The sequence below is a fragment of the Haliotis asinina genome, chromosome 2 (assembly GCF_037392515.1).
Source record: "Haliotis asinina isolate JCU_RB_2024 chromosome 2, JCU_Hal_asi_v2, whole genome shotgun sequence".
NCBI lineage: Eukaryota > Metazoa > Mollusca > Gastropoda > Lepetellida > Haliotidae > Haliotis > Haliotis asinina.
The window spans coordinates 74258895-74277137 of record NC_090281.1 but is presented as its reverse complement, the minus strand read 5'-3'; the positions used below and the strand labels follow the sequence as shown (position 1 = coordinate 74277137).

The 18243-nt window shown below is 39.2% G+C and overlaps 1 protein-coding gene across 3 annotated transcripts in view; it reads left to right on the top strand.

The window, feature by feature from the left end:
* Nucleotides 1-18243, top strand: part of LOC137274300 (serine-rich adhesin for platelets-like) — a 192464-nt gene that overhangs the window by 161960 nt on the left and 12261 nt on the right. For all 3 annotated transcript variants that reach the window (XM_067807435.1, XM_067807436.1, XM_067807437.1), the window contains one exon: nt 15693-17906. In XM_067807435.1, the coding sequence (XP_067663536.1) occupies nt 15693-17906 (2214 nt within the window). The remainder of the gene's footprint in view (nt 1-15692; nt 17907-18243) is intronic.

Sequence of the window (18243 nt, the reverse complement as noted above, 5' to 3'; positions counted from 1 at the left end):
AGGATAACAAGGAAGGTCCAGTTAATATTTATTATGATTAATGAATCCTGTAACAAACACCATTTTGATTTTGTTAGTGCCTCTTAAATATTTGGACATGATGACAGCGAAGCAAAACATTACTTCGTCATTTGTAGTGATGACAAGATCACCTGAGCCATAAATCATACCTTATGAATTTCATGCGATTGTCAAAGGGTGCAGATCCTAACCATCATGAATATAAGCAGTGAATTCTGTAATGTGTACATCTGTCATTGTAAGTGTAAACTGGATGTGTCAGACTTGACATGGATGGTTTGGAATCGGGGTCACGAGAGTTCAGACTTCATCAAATACACAATCTGTAATCACTGAATTTGAATTTGTTGAATGTATTTTACAGGTAACCTTTGTGTAAAATGAAATATGGTATGTATTAGTAATCTGTCAATGAAACATGTCCACAATGATATTATTCACCATCTTTGGGTAACAGCTGAGTTTAATCAAACACAAAGGCTCCCATCGGCAATTGTTATGAAGTAAATACATAAGGTGTAGAATCAATCGCATGGATTGATCACTGGCTTGTGGTCGTGTCATATTTACTGTACAGCTGCCTGTCAGTGCTGGGTTCAGCTGTGTAATGTGTTAATGGTTGAATGTGACATGCTTAGGCAGTACACTATGCCACTGTGCCACTCAGTTGCCAAGAACTAGGTTTTGGAAAGAAAACCAATATTGGTAAAGAAGGCAAACTGATATTTGGTAGAGAAAGAAAACTCATTTTTGGTAAGGAAGGACAACTTACAGTAGGTAAAGAAAGAAAACTGATATTTGGTAAAGAATGAAACACAAAGCTATTGAAAGGGCCTCAGAGAAGATCATATATCTATGTTATGAAATGATAACTGATGAATGACAAACATGAAAGGGTCTGGTGACACTGTAATACTTTTACCGTATTGACACCTTGAAGACGTCCCCCAAATTCTTTCCCGTTAAAAGTATTTCATCATCTCGCCACCAGATTGATATGAACCTTTTAAAAATTAATTTGGACACCCCCAAACCAAACACAACTCATTTACGCAATTTTTTTATAACCAGTATGTATTCTGTTCAAGGATATATGATTGTTTCTGCATATCAATACATTTTAGTCTAGGGTCTCTGCTGTGTGCATATACACCAGGGTAGTGTGGCATTATAGCCTTTGTTGTACAGTGTTACACAGAGTTCAGCATAGTGTGTGAGAACATGACACTGCTGGGTCCCCACCTGATACTGTCCCAGGAGAATGGAGGCTTGTTTTCCTGGATGGTTTATAGGTTCCGGTCAGGCCATTTCTTCAGTGGCAGAGGTAGTGGTGGGAGTTGCTGGGTTTCCTTGTCACATTGGTTGGGATATATAAAGCTAGTGACAGGAGACTGACCTCTGACTCATTCTGTGTTGGGTAATTCAATACTGCTACCTTTTGTGGATTAAAAAGAGGTTTGAACTGATTTGAAATGTTTACATATCAGCACCATTTCATCCTATGAAACAGTTTTTGCCATATTTGTATTCAGTACATAGATTCATTTAGTAATCTGGGATCAATGATGAACAGTGCATATAGATTCCAAAACATCGACATTAACAAAGACAGTTGATTCTGTATTAAAGAAAAGAAGTAAGGTTATTTAACAAGAATTGACAGTCCACTTCCAATCTAGAGGTGTATGATCCCAAGAGAGTTGGCATTGATAATACAATGTGCCCATTGAGATTGACAACCTGTTATTGAGGAAAAATACAAAGCACCTATCATGAGCTAAGCTAAACTATATATTATAAATGAAATTCATTGTTGAAATAAAAGACTAGTTGAAAATGTGAACTACTTAAAATTGGTAACAGGCTGCATTGTTAAGCATCTTGTGACCCTTTGTGAACTTTCCTGCCAAAAACAATTACAAATGTAATTTTGTGATTACAACATGATTTGTAAAGAGCCCAAAAGACCAGGGTTACTGGCTGCAATGTCAAATATCTTGTCACCTAAATGTAAATAAAAAACACTTTTGGCCATGGTTATGCTTGTGCTGCCGAAGTGAACTGAACTTATTTGATATAGGTGGATCACAAGTATAAGCATTGCAGTCATATTTCTACAGCAGTTCCTGGGTTGGGAGAGTGTGGAGATTCCCCTGTGGTAGGACGGGAATAGCACTAGCCTGTTAATCACCCAGTGTTGACACTGTAGATCTTGGCCTATTGGGGCTAGGGGAAACAGAGACAACTAGGAAAATAAAGTCTTTCCATGGAATGTACCCCAGTATACACATGGAAGCAGTGGTATGGATGCTTCAGCATATTTGGAGCAGAAGATACAGTCCCAGATGTTGCTCTAGCCAGCAGTGCTGGTGCTGCAGCTATTGCTGCCTGTTATTGCATGATATCTTTGATCATACCACATTGTATCTACCAGTTACGGATGTTATAGTAGTTCTTGAAAAAATCTTTATCGCGAACAATTGTCATTGGTTAGGCAAATAAAGTACGTCATAGTAACCCTGCAAAAACTCCACAGGAGTGTTGACCTCGTGACATTTTCACAAGTTTTCACTTGTGCAAATATTAGTTGATGACCTATGTAAAAGAAGTTAAATGGTTCAGTATAGTAGATAGTGTTCACCCACGCCACGCCACGCCACGCCACGCCACGCCACGCCACGCCACACACAAAAAGAATTTCAATTTGAGACAATAAGTGGTATGACCTTAAAGGACTGCATTGTTCCAAATAAATCAAAGCTCCTGTAAAGATAACTGATAGAATCTGAAATAATTATTTGCATGTTTATATGGTATAGTGAATAATACGTGTAAGTTACATAGAGCATCCAAAACCGTGGTGAACAGAAATATCCTTCCAGCAGGTATACATCCATTAAGGATGGCTTTATTGCCCTACATAATCAGCTGATACGGGGCATTTTACATTTGTAATGTGACACAGGGTCAGAGAGTCCACCAAGGATGAAGCTAGTCCAAGAACTAGGAATTCCTTTCTCAGATAAGTACTTTCCTGGAGAACAGAAAAAACACCACAAAAACTGGAACTATAAATGCATAACCAGTTGCTGCACGATAGTTCGCTGAGGGTTAACGCTGCAGCTGTCTCCAGTACAGCTGTTTAGGAGAGATTTGTTCCTGTGTCGCCCCCAGTACTATGTGCTCAGGCCAAAATATGTAATATATGTGTGTGTTTGGGGTTTTCAGTGACCCTAACTCCCTTTGACTTAAACTTTTTCTGGATTTGAATTGCTCTATAGGTGTTAGTACACAATGCCATGTAGAAAGTGGTCAAGTGTAATATGTGTTATATTTGGGATTACACTTTCTTGGCAAAGTTGTAATATTGTTGTTGTGTTCAGCACTATCTGGGACTCAGAGTCAAACTCCAACCTTTTAGTGGAAGTCAAAGTGACTGAGTCAACACAACGAAAGTACTATAATTTGTATTTAACTGAAAGCTTTATTGAAAGTGTAATCCAGATATAACATATGTTGCACTACAGATATTATCACAATCATAATATAGTATTTTTAGTATTCATATAAACAGATGCTTTTCGGCATTAGGGGAAAATTATTTAAGTGAATTGCTGAAAAAGAGTGATCTCTGCAATCTGTCTCTCACGTCCTGTAGATATCATCTTGTAGATATTGTTTTTCAAAGGAAAAAGGGTAAAATTAAACCCCCATAAACCCAACCTACCAAATCTGTTTAAGGATGTGATGAAATAAGAAACGTAATTTTATGGAGGCCTCATCCAATGCCTTCATGGATTAGGAGAGCTTGTCTTAGATTACTTGCAGCCTCTGTTTCCACAGTTATCAACATGCTTCAAACAGTACACTTTTATATCACTATCTTCCATCATATCACAGTTGCCGTGGGATATGGCACTATATCTACCGAATCATAGTGTACATGTTTACAGGAGTCTGAGGCATTGTGTCCTCTCCACTTTATGAGATGGCAGATGCAATTTTATCAGAGAATCATCCTGGGAATTCGGTAGACAGGATTCAACAGTTATGTCTTTCATTTATCTTTGTCTGGCAAAGAGGTAATTAGTTAAGTACTGACCTAAACAAAATGTTACAAGTATGTTCATATCTGTAGTCTTGTTGATTCTAGGTATGTTTACTGCGATTGTAATCAGCACAGCTCTGAGTTAGAAACATAAGAACAATTGTAACACATTTCACGCCATTGGCTGTTTTCCAGTAGTTTGTGGAGATAGCTATGTATCATTTATGATCACATCACACAATTTCGGTGTTAAAACATCTTGTGTTCTACTTGGTCCCTGACTGGGAGTAATTGCACTGAACATATTTCGGTGTGTATCATCTTCAGATGGCTGGATATATTCCTGTCTCCCTGTAACAATCTATGCCTCAAGAGGCATTGAAAAAATGGCAGTAATGAATTTGGCACATGATGAAAGTATCAATGGCTGGTTGACGAGTTAACAGCAAGTTCTCATCTTCCTGATGGGTGATTTGTCATGGTGAAGTCATGGTACCTATATTTCTGGAAGACGGAGATGATCGGTTTCATCACTCAGCAGCACAGCAGCTCCCACCTTCAGACATGATGTACCTGATAGGGTGCTGCCACGGTGAAAAATGAATTGTGGGTAGATGGTTGTAAGCAAATTTTGTCAAATTTATGAATGGGTTTTCTGCTCTCCTTGCACCTGTTATCTTTACAGAGACTTGTTTTTTTTGTTTATTGTTTAACACCTCACTCAGCACTATTCCAGTTTTGTGTCAGCTGTCTGTAAAACAATCTGGACCAAACAATCCAGTGATCATCATCACCAGCATCAGTCTGTAGGGATTCACATTTTTGGAGTTATTATAATACTAGCAGCCTCTTTGAGAAGTTTGGGGCATGCAAAGTTATTCAATAGTTTTTCAAAATATTGCCAGTTATTTTTCAAGGTCTCAGAAATTGGCATTCATTTTCAGCCTACATTTATGCAGTTGACATTTGACAAACTGCCGATGGTAATCAGAAATATGAAATCAGAAGTTGTTATTGAACTTCAGAAGTTTTCCTATTCTCTCCTTTCCCGCTGTCATAACTTGGCATCATTTTTCTTCCTAGTTTTCTGCTGTTTACATGTGATGAAATGCCCCTGATAATCAGAAAATATGGAAAGATAGAAGTTATTTTTGTAGTATATCTGCATGGATGTGATAGCTCAATGGCGGGATGCTTCTGGGTCTGTCTGGTAGAGATCACTGTCAGACCCCTACCTCTACAGCAACAGGTTGGGTGTACACTGATAACCTAACAGGGACCGTCTCAAACACATAACGAAACAAACTCACAAATAGTTCAAAACGTTACACTTAATTACATTGATCAGAATATTATTAATGTTCTTTTGACTATTTGACTACTGTGTTTATACTGGAGACCTTTGGTATCATTGGAGGTAGCCTTTTGTAACCAATGCCTGTTATACTTGTAAGAGGCAACTGATGGGATCGGATGGTCAGACTCACTGACTTGCCTGACACAGGTCATAGTATCCTATCTACATAGATCAGTGCTCATGCTCTCACTCACTAGACTGGTTCAAACTTAGTTATTTACAGACTGCTGCCATATGGCTGGAATATTGCTGACTGTGGCATAAATCAACCAACCAGCCAAGTCTTTAGGGAATCTATGAATAATTAGGAGTGTAATTTACCTAACGCAAGCCTGAAATATGAAACTGTACTCGGTTTATTTAATATTATACATCTCTGACTATATGTCAGTGTAATCCTGGATCATTAGGGTATGAGTTTTTTCTGTTTGTGTTGATATACAGTCCCTGTCACTGAGAGTGTTGAAATACTCTGAACACACTTAAGGCATTATCTCAAAGAATTCTTTGGACTTGATATGCAGTTGTGTATAAATTCTATAAATGGCTTCTTTTTCATATTGTGTTTATTTTACTTGCTGCAATTAGCTATCTCATGCTGCCATGTGCTTTGGCTGCTGGGAATGGAGGCTGGAAGGGATGATACAAGTGGGATGAGGAGCTTGTGCCTCCTATTGGTAGTGCATGATGGTGATATGACCAGCAGCTGTCAAAATATGATAGGGATTAATAAGCCATATCTGATCATTCAGGTTAATATCATTGCATATTCCATGTGATATACTTTCTGGGGGTATGACACGAGTTGAGTCTCTCTGTGTATTGTTTCTTGGTAAAATAGTCCAGCAGTAGTTCATTTTTCAGTCAAACAGTGTCTGTGGTTTTCAGATTGGCTCTGTTGGTCAGGTGTAAATTTGTGGATGCTTGGGTATTGTGTGGCATTACTGATCCATATCATATTGATGAGGATTATTTCTTGACTTATAGACTCTTATAGACAGCCATGAAATGTCAGATAGACTGCTTGCTTTAAAAAATGTCAACACTCACAAGCATAAAACGAATGAACATCATCCTTAACACCACTCAAAAAGTCAAAAATCTTGTTTTACCCAGGTGATGTAAAGAGATAGAAGACAATATTGAACACCTTGTTATGTGTCTGTGTGTCAGTTGATTCCCTTGGTGATTCATTGGACAAGAGGTATGTTTTGGCTGTGGTAGTCAATCATCACTATGTCTTTGAAAGAGATATTGATGTGGGGGTACTAGAGGCATTCTTCAGTAACTGAAGCCAAGATCTTTCATGCTGTTCTTTGAGAAAGAAAGCTGATGTATGTCAGATAAGAGAGGGTAATTAAGATGGGAGATAGTGTTGTGTGGAGCTTCTCTGGCCACAGTGCTACATCTGGTGTCATCTTCCATCAGAGACTTGTTGCAGGGTTGTTGATTTCGGTACTTTCAGTGCTTCCCGTAGTACAAATAAAACTCTGGTAACTCCTCACACCTTTACACAAGCACTTCTGTAAATCCCAAATTACTGACTTTTGTTAATGTATGTCACATGTATGCTTACATTTTTGTTTAACACGCTTTTGTAAATATTCAAGTCGTATTGATGGAGGAACACCTAAAATGGACTCCACGCATCGTGCCTTATATTTGACATCTAATCAGGAACATTGGCCTGACTAGGGACCACTTTGGCCTCTAGGCTATAGTAGCACCTGAAATGGGCTCCATGCATCGTGCTTTATACTTGACATCTAATCAGGAACATTGGCATGCCGATGGAACACTTTGGCCACTAGGATATTCCAGTCAGTCCAGTCACATATTGCCAACTGCTCCAGTGCCCTTTGCATGTGAGACCAAAATGTTTAAAATTATGCGTAATGTCACTTTAGGCTTAAAGTATAGCATATGTTTGACGTTTGACCACAGGGTATGGCAGGTTACTCTTTTGGTACTCTGTCGTACAGACCCTGAAGTATATATATCCAAGAAAGCCCACACAAGTCATTTCAGAGACTAGCTGTTAGTCTACTCTTTTAGCAACTACTCATATAAATCACTGAGTATCATTGATCCATATCATTTCACTGCTAATTCCCTCTTTATGATTTTCACAATCATTTTTTGTGGGGATATTGAAACTGTTTGTTCTCTGGCGTAGACATTATATATTTTCGAACAACAGCTGGTGAATTAGCTCAGGGTGTGTATCATCACCAGAGTAGACCAAAATATTCAGTCAAACAATTTATGATTAAACATATACTCAACATAAAGAGAAAAACAAGGTCACCTTTATGTGTTTAATCATGATATATTAAACCAAGATATATTGAAAAGAAATTGTGTAAGAGAAGATAGCTGATTGTCTTCTGAGTTTACAGCCAAATGTAGGTCATCTCACAATGATATGTGCAATAGTAACTTGATGTGTTGGATAAATCCCATAATGCCCTACACGTTATTTTTTCCCAGACTCAGATGGCAGCAAGTCTGGCAAAGTTATTGCCTCCTATGTAGATCTGGAAGCCTCCAGCAGACAACATAGCATATCAACCATTGTTTTATCAGGCTGCAACAGAGTCAAGGATATAGTGTTCATATCCCCTAGCAGTATACATTCCTCCCTGTGGCATAATACAGATAGTCTTAGTCTGTCTCAGAGTCCCTGAACCACATTAATTTCCCTGATAGCCTATAGCCCTCCCCACACTTCTAAACCCTGAATGTAGCAAGTCTAGATTTCCTCAGGTCTGAATCTCTGGTATTCTTGGGGCTTCTTTTCAATTTAGAGAGGTTTGTTAACATCAAAATTAAATGCATTCGGAGACTATGCACTTGTCTAAGACAGACTTTCTGAAGTCTTTAGCCATGGTTTGCCTGAATATCCTGAATGCACATCAGAGCACTCTTCTTGGGATTCAGGGAGACTCTGTTGTTTTGAAAGATTATTTTTGCTTGTTCTTATCAACTTCTCGCTAACTGCTTGGTGATGACATGATAGAGAATTGTTTTGCAATATAGATTCCAACTCACATGTTCTTTTTTGAAGATTTCTTTTGTATTTACTCTGTCGTTGTGATTGAAATCAAGCTTAGGCTATTCACACTCTTTCAGATGTTTTTACTTCATTGTAAACTATTTACTGGATTGTATCCAACAGAGTTTGCAACAGTCGAGTCTGGGGAACTAAGGTTATTTTGATTTTACTCCTGGTTTAGTTTAAGAGAGTAGTATTAGAAGGTGCAGCACATTGGAACTGAATCCTCAGTTAATCAGTGGAATGTGTTGATGGAAGAGAGAAACACTGACACATTGGTATCTCTACAGACTTACAGATTACAGTACTTTCGGGTTTTGTGACAAGATAATTTTAACTGCTGTCATCTTGAGAAGGAAATCATTCATGTTTTGAAGCATCTAAATTGTTAGAGAAAAAAGAATCTGGTAGGATTGCAAGGCAGATAGAATAACAACTAGTTTCTGAAATGAACATATTTTATAGTAAAAAACAGAAACAGTTCATATTGAAAAAATAAAATATATGGAAAATGAGCCCTGAGACTTTTTCCATTTTGTGAAAGTGATGAAATCTAGATTTACAACATATTCTAGACTTGCATTGGGTTTGTTGTATGTATTTGTTTAATGGCCTGTATGACGGTCTGACTATATGACAGTCACTGTCTACAGTTTTACTATGGATCAAAGGTTACAGTACATACTGATAGTCATCATTCCCTGATTTTGTGTGATGCTAGCACTGTCAGCCACTTAGTATTAGGGGGCATACAGCTGGCCAGAATTTACTCACTCATGGAGTGTGCAGAAAAAAATGCCTATGGGGAATTTCTAGGTGCTGGGATGTAAACCTAACTAAGCTGACAGTCCACATACCAGCACAAACAATAACACCACAAGCAACTCTGACTGCAGGGTGGTGTACATTCTGATGTCAGATCAGCACCAGAGGGCACTTATAACCTCCAGCCAAAGGTTTATGCTGGTCTAATTTGGTTCCTCTGTTCCAAAAATGCTAAACAGACAGGAATATCTCTCAGGTTTCTCACAGTGATGAAAGTGAGATGCTATGTCCCTTTTTTCCTATGAGAAAAGCAAGATAAATGCCTAAACAAGATGAATGCCAACGGATGCAACCAGATGATGTTACTGCCATATAAATGATTAAGAGAGGTCAAAAACAAGGGAAACAACCTGCTTGAGTCAAAGACAGGGGACTACGTTGTCAGGACAGCATTTATAAGTGGGAACAGATAATTATGATAAGAATGACTACATTTTGGCATCATGATACACTTAAGAAATCTTTCCCAAGTGTTTTTATGGTATGAGATGTTAATCAAGCGCTATTGAATAACACTAGATGCTCCATGGTGCTATCGCATTGCACTGGTTTAGCATTGGTGTGTATAGCTCCTGCCAACAGGTATTACCATGGTTTCATGACACATGTATTCCAGTACTGGGAAATGCAGGGCAACTGTTACATTTTTTTACATTATCAGTATCAAGCAGCTTAATCTCACCGTAAGCAAAATACCATATGTTAAAGATTATCTGCAGCAAGTATAAATTTGTAATTTTTAATTTTTTGCCTCTAGTATTATTTTAGCATGTGTTTATGATACCAAGGGCTTTTTGGTAAATATTGTTCCTTAGCCCAAGGGGAATGGGTTTATAATGTTCTATACTTTTAGTACAGACTATCTCACACAGGTGTGCCGTGAATCTATAGCTGTGTGTTTGAAGTTAAGATTCCCTGCGATAATGTTTCTTGGTTGCAACACCGCACCTGGATTTCACCAAAGTAATAGACATCTTAGACCTGCATCAAACTGTTGCATGGCATAACAAAAATTATTTAACATAAACAAACATATTCTTTAAGAGACATTATTTATTTTGAATTAATGAATTGTAGCATTGTATTATTCTTTTTGGGTTTGTGCAGATATTTCGTATCTATGTCTTTCCATATGTTCTATACTTATAACTGCTGTTGAACAAATAAACATAGTTCTCATGGTGCTGTATTTACTAAACATCATTACATGTTCTGTTGTCTCTGTGTATGGTGTTTATACAGCATCATGTAGGCATGTATTCTGTATTTTGACCTGGGTGAGACCCTGCATGCTTGTCAGTGATGCAGTAAACTGACCACAGTGCTGGCAGGCTGTTGGTGGCTGCATTCCTGGTAACATGCTTGTACCACCTGTTCACAGGCACCGACACACTTCCATTCTCTGGCACAGAGACGTCAGGATGTGCTTACAGATTTATTTGTCTTCAATTGTGTAAATGGTATTCAGTTTGTGTGTGGCTCTTTGGTTACAGCATAAATACGATGCTCTCTGTGGCATGTGTTGCAGTTATCCTGCATTCAGTAACTGTGTACAGACTAGTTGATACATTCTTCACATGCTTGTTGTCAGTGAAGTTCCAGACATTTCACTCCCACAGATCCCACAACACAGTGAGCAGAGACTTTGATCAGATGTTGTTTGTCAATTAACATAACACTTTGTGTCCTCTGTTGTACCACAATATTCTTGTCAAGTACCAGAACACTATGACCAGTGAGACTCTGATCAGAACATGTTTGTCAATTAACATTACCTTTTGTGTCCTCTGTTGTACCAGAATATTCTTGTCAAGTACCAGGACACTTTGACCATAGACTTTGACCAGAACATGTTTGTCAGTTCACGTAGCCCTCTCTGTTGTCTGTTGTACCAGAAAATTCTTGTCATCTCCTGGAACAATTTAGACCAGAGCGTGTTCATCAGTCAACATAACAGTCTGTATCAGCTGCTCTGTCAGAACAGTTCTGTCAAGTACCAGAACACTCTAAGGTTTTTTTTCGCACCAGAACATGTTTGTCAGGCATCTGACACTCTTTAGCAGCATTTACACCACTTCATCGTTGGACAACACCGTCTGGTATCCCACGTGAGGAATCAACATCAGGGTTTGGCTTGATGAAGCTTTAACCACAGAGCTACTACAACATCATATGACACCAGAAATTGGCATCTCATGTGAGGAATTGAACCCAAGGTTTGTCCTGATGAGCAAATACTTTAACCACAGAGCTACTCCAGCACCATTGGTGGGGTATAATCTTGCCCTGATTACCTCCCTTCCAGCAGCATGTGGTTTGTGATGTGACCTGGAAGTCAGGTTCAACGGTGTGCAACATGCCTCAGCTGGATTTCATGAAGGCTCAAGGCTCCCTACACACTTTCAGAGATTCGGAGTAAATTGACCAGTTTATTGCTTGTAGTAAAAACATTCTTGGCAAACATATGAACACTTAACTAATATTAAACACAAGCACAGAAGAATTTGACACTTTGTGTTTATTGGAAAGCTATTGTAACCTATTAGAACATTATTTTAGATGAAGAAGTTCAGAAAATATTTTGCTGAATATAAAAAAAGTGTTTTTTAGAAGCATGCATCAATGAAATCTTATTTGCTTGCTCAATAAAAGTACACTCATGTGTCAAAATGTTGAAATTAGACATTAAACAATTATGTGGTTGTCAAAACATTGATTTTTTTTGTTATCAAAAACTGATTTTTAATTTCCAGTATTGTGCTTGAAATATTTCGAAGACATGTGCGTAATTGTAAAGTTCATTGTACAATTAGATGTTTTATTTTCCATTTTCTGCTTTTATTTTTTTGTAAATTTGGAGGTGTCCTTGACTTGTTTTGAAATAGGTCAGCCTTACAACCATCTTTGGTGTGTGAGCAATTGAGCACAAACCCAATCTATATGTCATGGAGAGGACAGTTGGCATGTATGTGTTGGTCAACTAGGACCAGTTTCATGGAGCCCAGTATTTGATGTGGGTCTATGGAATGAGTAGTGGCCTGTGACCTTTCACCTGTTGACCAGGGCTGGCAGGTGTTTGTCCAAACAAATCAGATAATGCATTCAGTTAGTCATGCCTGTAGTCCATGTTGTCATAGTTGGTAAAATGTAGTGAGTGCAACTTGATCATCAAACCTGCACCTTGTCCTTTGGCATGGGGAATATCTGTATATATTACCCAGTGCTTTATTGGGATATAGATATATTTTGCGCTTTCATTGTGGGAATGGGTAGTTCTGATTATTTTAATCATCTTTGTGTTGAAACTCATTCTTCATGTGTCCTGTTATCAAGTACTATTTAAAAATCAGTTGTTATAGCTATGAGTCACATTCATTGCCCAGATCTTGCAATGCCAGTTTTCATTATCTCCTCAAAACTGAGGTATTGAAGTTTGGAACTGATATGAAGAAATAAATGTGTTTTGATTTTGATGGATTGCACATCAAATCACTTAACCCAGATATCTACTCTGTTAAAAAAAACCCCTTCTAACACCAGATTGTGTATCTTGTGTATCACATATCCCTCACACTAATATTTCCCATCTGCTATTGGGAGTAGTGGTAATACTAAGCAGTATGAAGCACATGTGCCTGATGCTGTGAGTAGTGGAAACCCAAGGAGTATAAAACATGTGACATGAAAGTGGTGGTTACCCAAGTTGTATAAATCTTAGCTGTAACTGGAAGTAGTGGTAACCCAAATATTATAAAACACATGTCCCTGATGCTGGAAGTAGTGGAAACCCAAGGAGTATAAAACATGTGACATGAAAGTGGTGGTTACCCAAGTTGTATAAATCTTAGCTGTAACTGGAAGTAGTGGTAACCCAAATATTATAAAACACATGTCCCTGATGCTGGAAGCAGTGGTAACCCAAATAGTGTGTATAATCATCCTGCAATACTTACACAAAGCAGGCTTTGTACAGACACAGAAGAGTCTGCCAGGACCTTGAAAAAAATTAAGGAGCAAATACCTCCCGAGTTTAGTTTCACAATTATTTGATAATATTGGTTTAGATCATTCTCGAGACAGGAAGTATAGTTTCACAGGGATGTCTGGGATGTGGTGTGTATCAGTGCCCTGTCAGCCTTAATGACAAAGGGGTATCTCAAGTTGAAACATTACATTCAATTATAGCCCAGTGCCAGATAGGTATCTTCCAGCTACAGCAGGTTTTGATTTATCGGCAATATAGCCTATCTATTGTCTCAGAAGAAGACATATGTACGTTGAGATCAAGTGATGAGTTCACCATTTGTTGATTCCTTTTTGGCACCTTTGTGGGTTGTTGTATGTGTGAAGCAAGCGATATATGTAGCTATTCCATATTGTCAAGTGCGAATTCCAAGTGGTATATGAGGAATTCCTGTTTTTGACTTGACCTTTGTTTTGCTTTGGGAATGCTGTAGCAGATCTCAATACCATATGTCCCAAGATAAGATACTGTTATTTCCCAAACATAAGGTTTGAACGTTTATGCTGCAAGGATTCTGCAAGCGTCATAACATTGTAATTACAGTGCTGGTGATTAGGGATTTCTTTCTGATTTTCAGTTGGGTTTATGTGATAGGGAAAGATAACCTTAACAGTTGTTTATTGAATGAGGCCATGAGCTATTGTGAGAATATTTCCTTGGAACTAGGGATGGAAGGAATCACACTTAGTGCGTTAGCATGACTTTGAATAATACTAATAAACCATGTAAAGTTATGACTTGTGGATAGCAACTTCTTTTTACTCGTTATCACTACATTTTCAAGTTAATTCATGCTGTTTCATTATTCATGAAGGAGCAAGAACTAGCTCTGAAACATAGTAATAAAGAATAAAAAGTGGGTTTTCCATAAAACATGTCATGCATTTATGTATGTTTAGCATACATGTAAATGCCTTTCAAGAACTTTATCATTGTACCATCGATTTACACCAATCTTGGTACTTTTGTTTTTCTTGGGGGTGGGGGGTGGGAATGTTTCGAGCTGTTTTAATTGTGTGTCCAGATTATTTTTGTAAGTGCAACAATCTGTCTTCATTACTGTTGTTATGCATTGTTGTTTTTCTTCCAGTTGGGAAATTAAGAAATCCTTGTGACCTAGTCATTTTGTATCACTTCCAATGATATTTTACCACTGGGTAAGATTTGTGGTCGCTTCTTCTAGTGAAAGGCAATCTAGAGTTGATCGAGGTTTACTCTTCACTCCTCAGTGTGGTACGTCTCCTGTCTAACTCAAGAGTTCAGTGTCAGACTGGTCAGATATGTACCTGATAGGCTGCTGTATGTGATGTGACGACATGATTGGTTGATACAGGGAAGGTATGCAGATCTGATTGGTGGATACAGATGTGATATTTATCTGTGATTGGTTGACACAGACCACCATGGTTGTGGAGTAAGGGGAAGTAGCCAAGTGAAACACCTGTTTCTTTTGATGCAAGTCAGTGTCTGCTTATCAGCTGGAGATCCTGTTCTTGTCAAAACTGGGTTTTTTATGGTCACTACTGGATATAAATGTGGAATATACTCAGATATAAACAACATTACTGACTTAGATTGTCCATACTATAAACTGCAACATGTGTAACCTACACATTCTTTAATCAGGCACGAGAATGTTCCACAGATTCACAGGCTTCCATGATTTATGTATCGGTTTTGATAATTTTTAGATCAGCATCAGATATATTTGCACATTGTATTCAGGGCTGATGACACTTAAAATAAATTTCGTCTAGTAGTGTCATACCATGAGATGTTTGTACTGGTCGTTTCCATGTCCATGGCATATATTGCAAGAAATTAAAAAAAAAACACCAAAAACATGAAAGTCATAAACATCCATTATATGTCCTGTCAGCATTTAAAACGAAAATGTTCTCATCACAAACGAGAACATTATGTTCAACCTCTATTGAACAATGCAGGACATAGGCAACAAAATGTGTATAAACATTTGTAACTCTGTTGAATGTTTACTTAGTGTAGGAAGTACCCTTTTCACTCTATGTAATTAGCATTTTCAAACTAATTGTTACATTGCGTGACATTTTCTGAAGCAATCAGATGTCACATGATACAAGCTTATGCTATGCATTGTTCATGAGATCCTAGAATTGGTAACCTGACTCTTTTAGAAAGTAATCTTTAGAACAACTACTGTCACAGTAATAAACACGGTCATTCATATATTCTTACCCCTCCTTACTTCTCCAATTTCTAAATGCCTTTCAGAGAGGTTAAATTGTCAGAAAAGTATATTTTCTCTCCACAGTCTCATTGATGTGCAATCAATGTGAGAATGAGGGGACATATGTGCTAATGTGTGTCTTCTTGGTTTTAGATATGCAGACGACTCCTATATGTCGGCTGCAGTCCGGCGCTCAAGGCGCAACTCTGGAACTGGGAACTACAAGAGGTCAGCTTCTGCAGCAGCGCTGCGTCCGGGAGAAGATGACAGCAGCAACGACACTGACGCCAATAGTGTGTTCAGTGACAAGAAGCTTGGACATCAGGCATGGAACAGTGAGTCTGCTTTATCAAGGCATTCCATTGGCGCTTCAATTGGACACAGTGAGATGCCTAACCTTCCTGGAAATATCCCAGCATTCAAAGCTGATGTGGAACATGTGAAAAATGTGTCTGTTGGAACAGTGCAACCTCTGCAACCCAAACCCCTTCACTCTCCCTCAACAGAATCTGCCCCAATATTTTATGCATCATCCTCAACAAGCGCACCTGAACCAGTTGCCCGACCTCCCCAAAGCTTGTCCATGACAGCCTCATCATCCAGTTCCCGCTCAGCCCAACTTCACTCTCCATCATCAGGTCAACCTCAACTGACTCTCTCAATGAGCTCTTCTTCTGTGAGCTCTAGATCTGCACAGCTCAACTCACCATCAGGTCCACCTCAACAAACTCTCTCAATGTCCTCTTCCTCCAGTGCTCGGTCTGTCCAACTCAACTCACCATCATCAGGCCCTCCACAACAATCTCTGTCCATGAGCTCCTCAAGTTCCCGGTCTGCCCAGCTCAACTCACCTTTATCAGCTGCAGTAAAGCCGCTGGTCCAACCACAGACATCAACTGGAAGTGCAAGACATGCGTTGCATCCTGCAACAAGTAATTCTGTTGGAGGGTCTTTCATAACACCTGTGGTTAAATCTGTGCAATCACCTTCATCAGGCCCAAGTCGACCCCAAGGTTCGGTACAGTCACCTTCTGGTGTGTCTAGTTTATTCTCTCCCCGTCCTTTCGTTTCGCATCATTCCCGTGAGGGAGAAGGAGGGGAAGGCAAAAGGTTTGGTACACCCAATTCAGTGAGAGACAGAATCTTTAACATAGAACGTGGAGGCAATAAGAATGTGGGGTCACCCAGGTTAGAACAAGGTGGTAGAGTGGGGTCTCCTAAACACACTGCATCACCTAAACCTGTAGACAGTTCATGGAAGACTAATCCCGATCCTATTCGGACATCATCACCCAAAACTGTTGGTGGTCAGTTGAAAGCTGAGAGCTCCTGGGAAACCATTGAGAACCTCAGTCAAAGCTCTGCTCAGAAAGCAGCTCAGAGTCAAACCAGTCAAAACAACACACAGAAATCTCAGCGTATACTTGAATCCTGGCGGGATGATCCCCGCTCTCGCTACCCACGACAAGAGTCTTTCAGTTCGTCTTCATCCAATTCAACTGTCTCTAGCTCCGAAAGGAGATCCAATAATCATGACAATCCTCCTCCCAATGTGTCAGACAGGAGAACCAACATTCAGGACAATCCTGTTAACAGTGCTACCTCCCCAGTCCATCCTAGATACAGACATGTGTCCCCAGCAGAACAAAGTGCTGTAGATAAACGGAGTCCTCACGCTCCCAGTCAGGTGAATCAGAGTGCATATAACCAAAGAGAACCAAGACATTTCCAGAGTAGTGCTCAGAGAACTGATGGTGCTCCTCAAGGACTGGACCAATCCAGAATGTTGTCAGGCGAATCTCAGGCCTTGTCACCCAGGTATAGGGAAAAACGACTGAGAGATTGCCAAACGCGTGACCAAGACTCAAATGGTGTGCATCGGGATGGTGAAACATATAGTCCCCGAACACAGTATCAGTCACATCAAGATATACATAAAGGTGTTAGTGAATCTCCACGAGGACAAAGTGCTTCTAATGATGTTAATAACATTAGGAGGACCACTGACAGGTCAGACTCTCCTCGGACTCAGGAAAATAAGAAATCGGCATCCAGTTCTCAGGTGGAAAAGGAAAATCCCAAATCTGTGGATCCTGATTCTGTGGCAGTTCCTGTTCATCATGGTCGTCAGCGTTCACAAGAAGAAATCGAGTGTGATGAGCAGGCCAAACAATTAGCAATGGAACTAGAAGGTTCAGACAAGAAATTATCGGAGGTTCTTACTCAGGATCACAAAAGAATGAAATACATGGATGGCATGTTTACTGATCCTGTTGACATCAACAGGAGGCCCTCTTGTGGCAAAACGCAGCTCAAGGAAGTCAACACACCTGAAGATACGAATGAACCCGCGGATACTGACAAAAAGTAAGTACTGACAAAATGTTTTTATGTAATGTGGCGTGAGTGAGTAAGTTTAGTTTTACACCACACTGCAGTATTTCATCTGTATGGTGTTGATCTGTAAAGAATCAAATCTGGATCAGACAGTCTAGTGATCAACAGAATGAGCATTAATCTATGCAGTTTGGATGTGATGAACCATGCCAGCAAACCTCACCAGCCAATCCTGTTTGTTGCCTCTTATGATTGGTTACTGAAGATCAATTCTAACCTGGGTCTTCACAGGTCTATGAAATGTGGAAAATGAGCTGCACCTACTCACTGATGGTATAATTTTGCGATGTTTATCTACAAGGAGTGT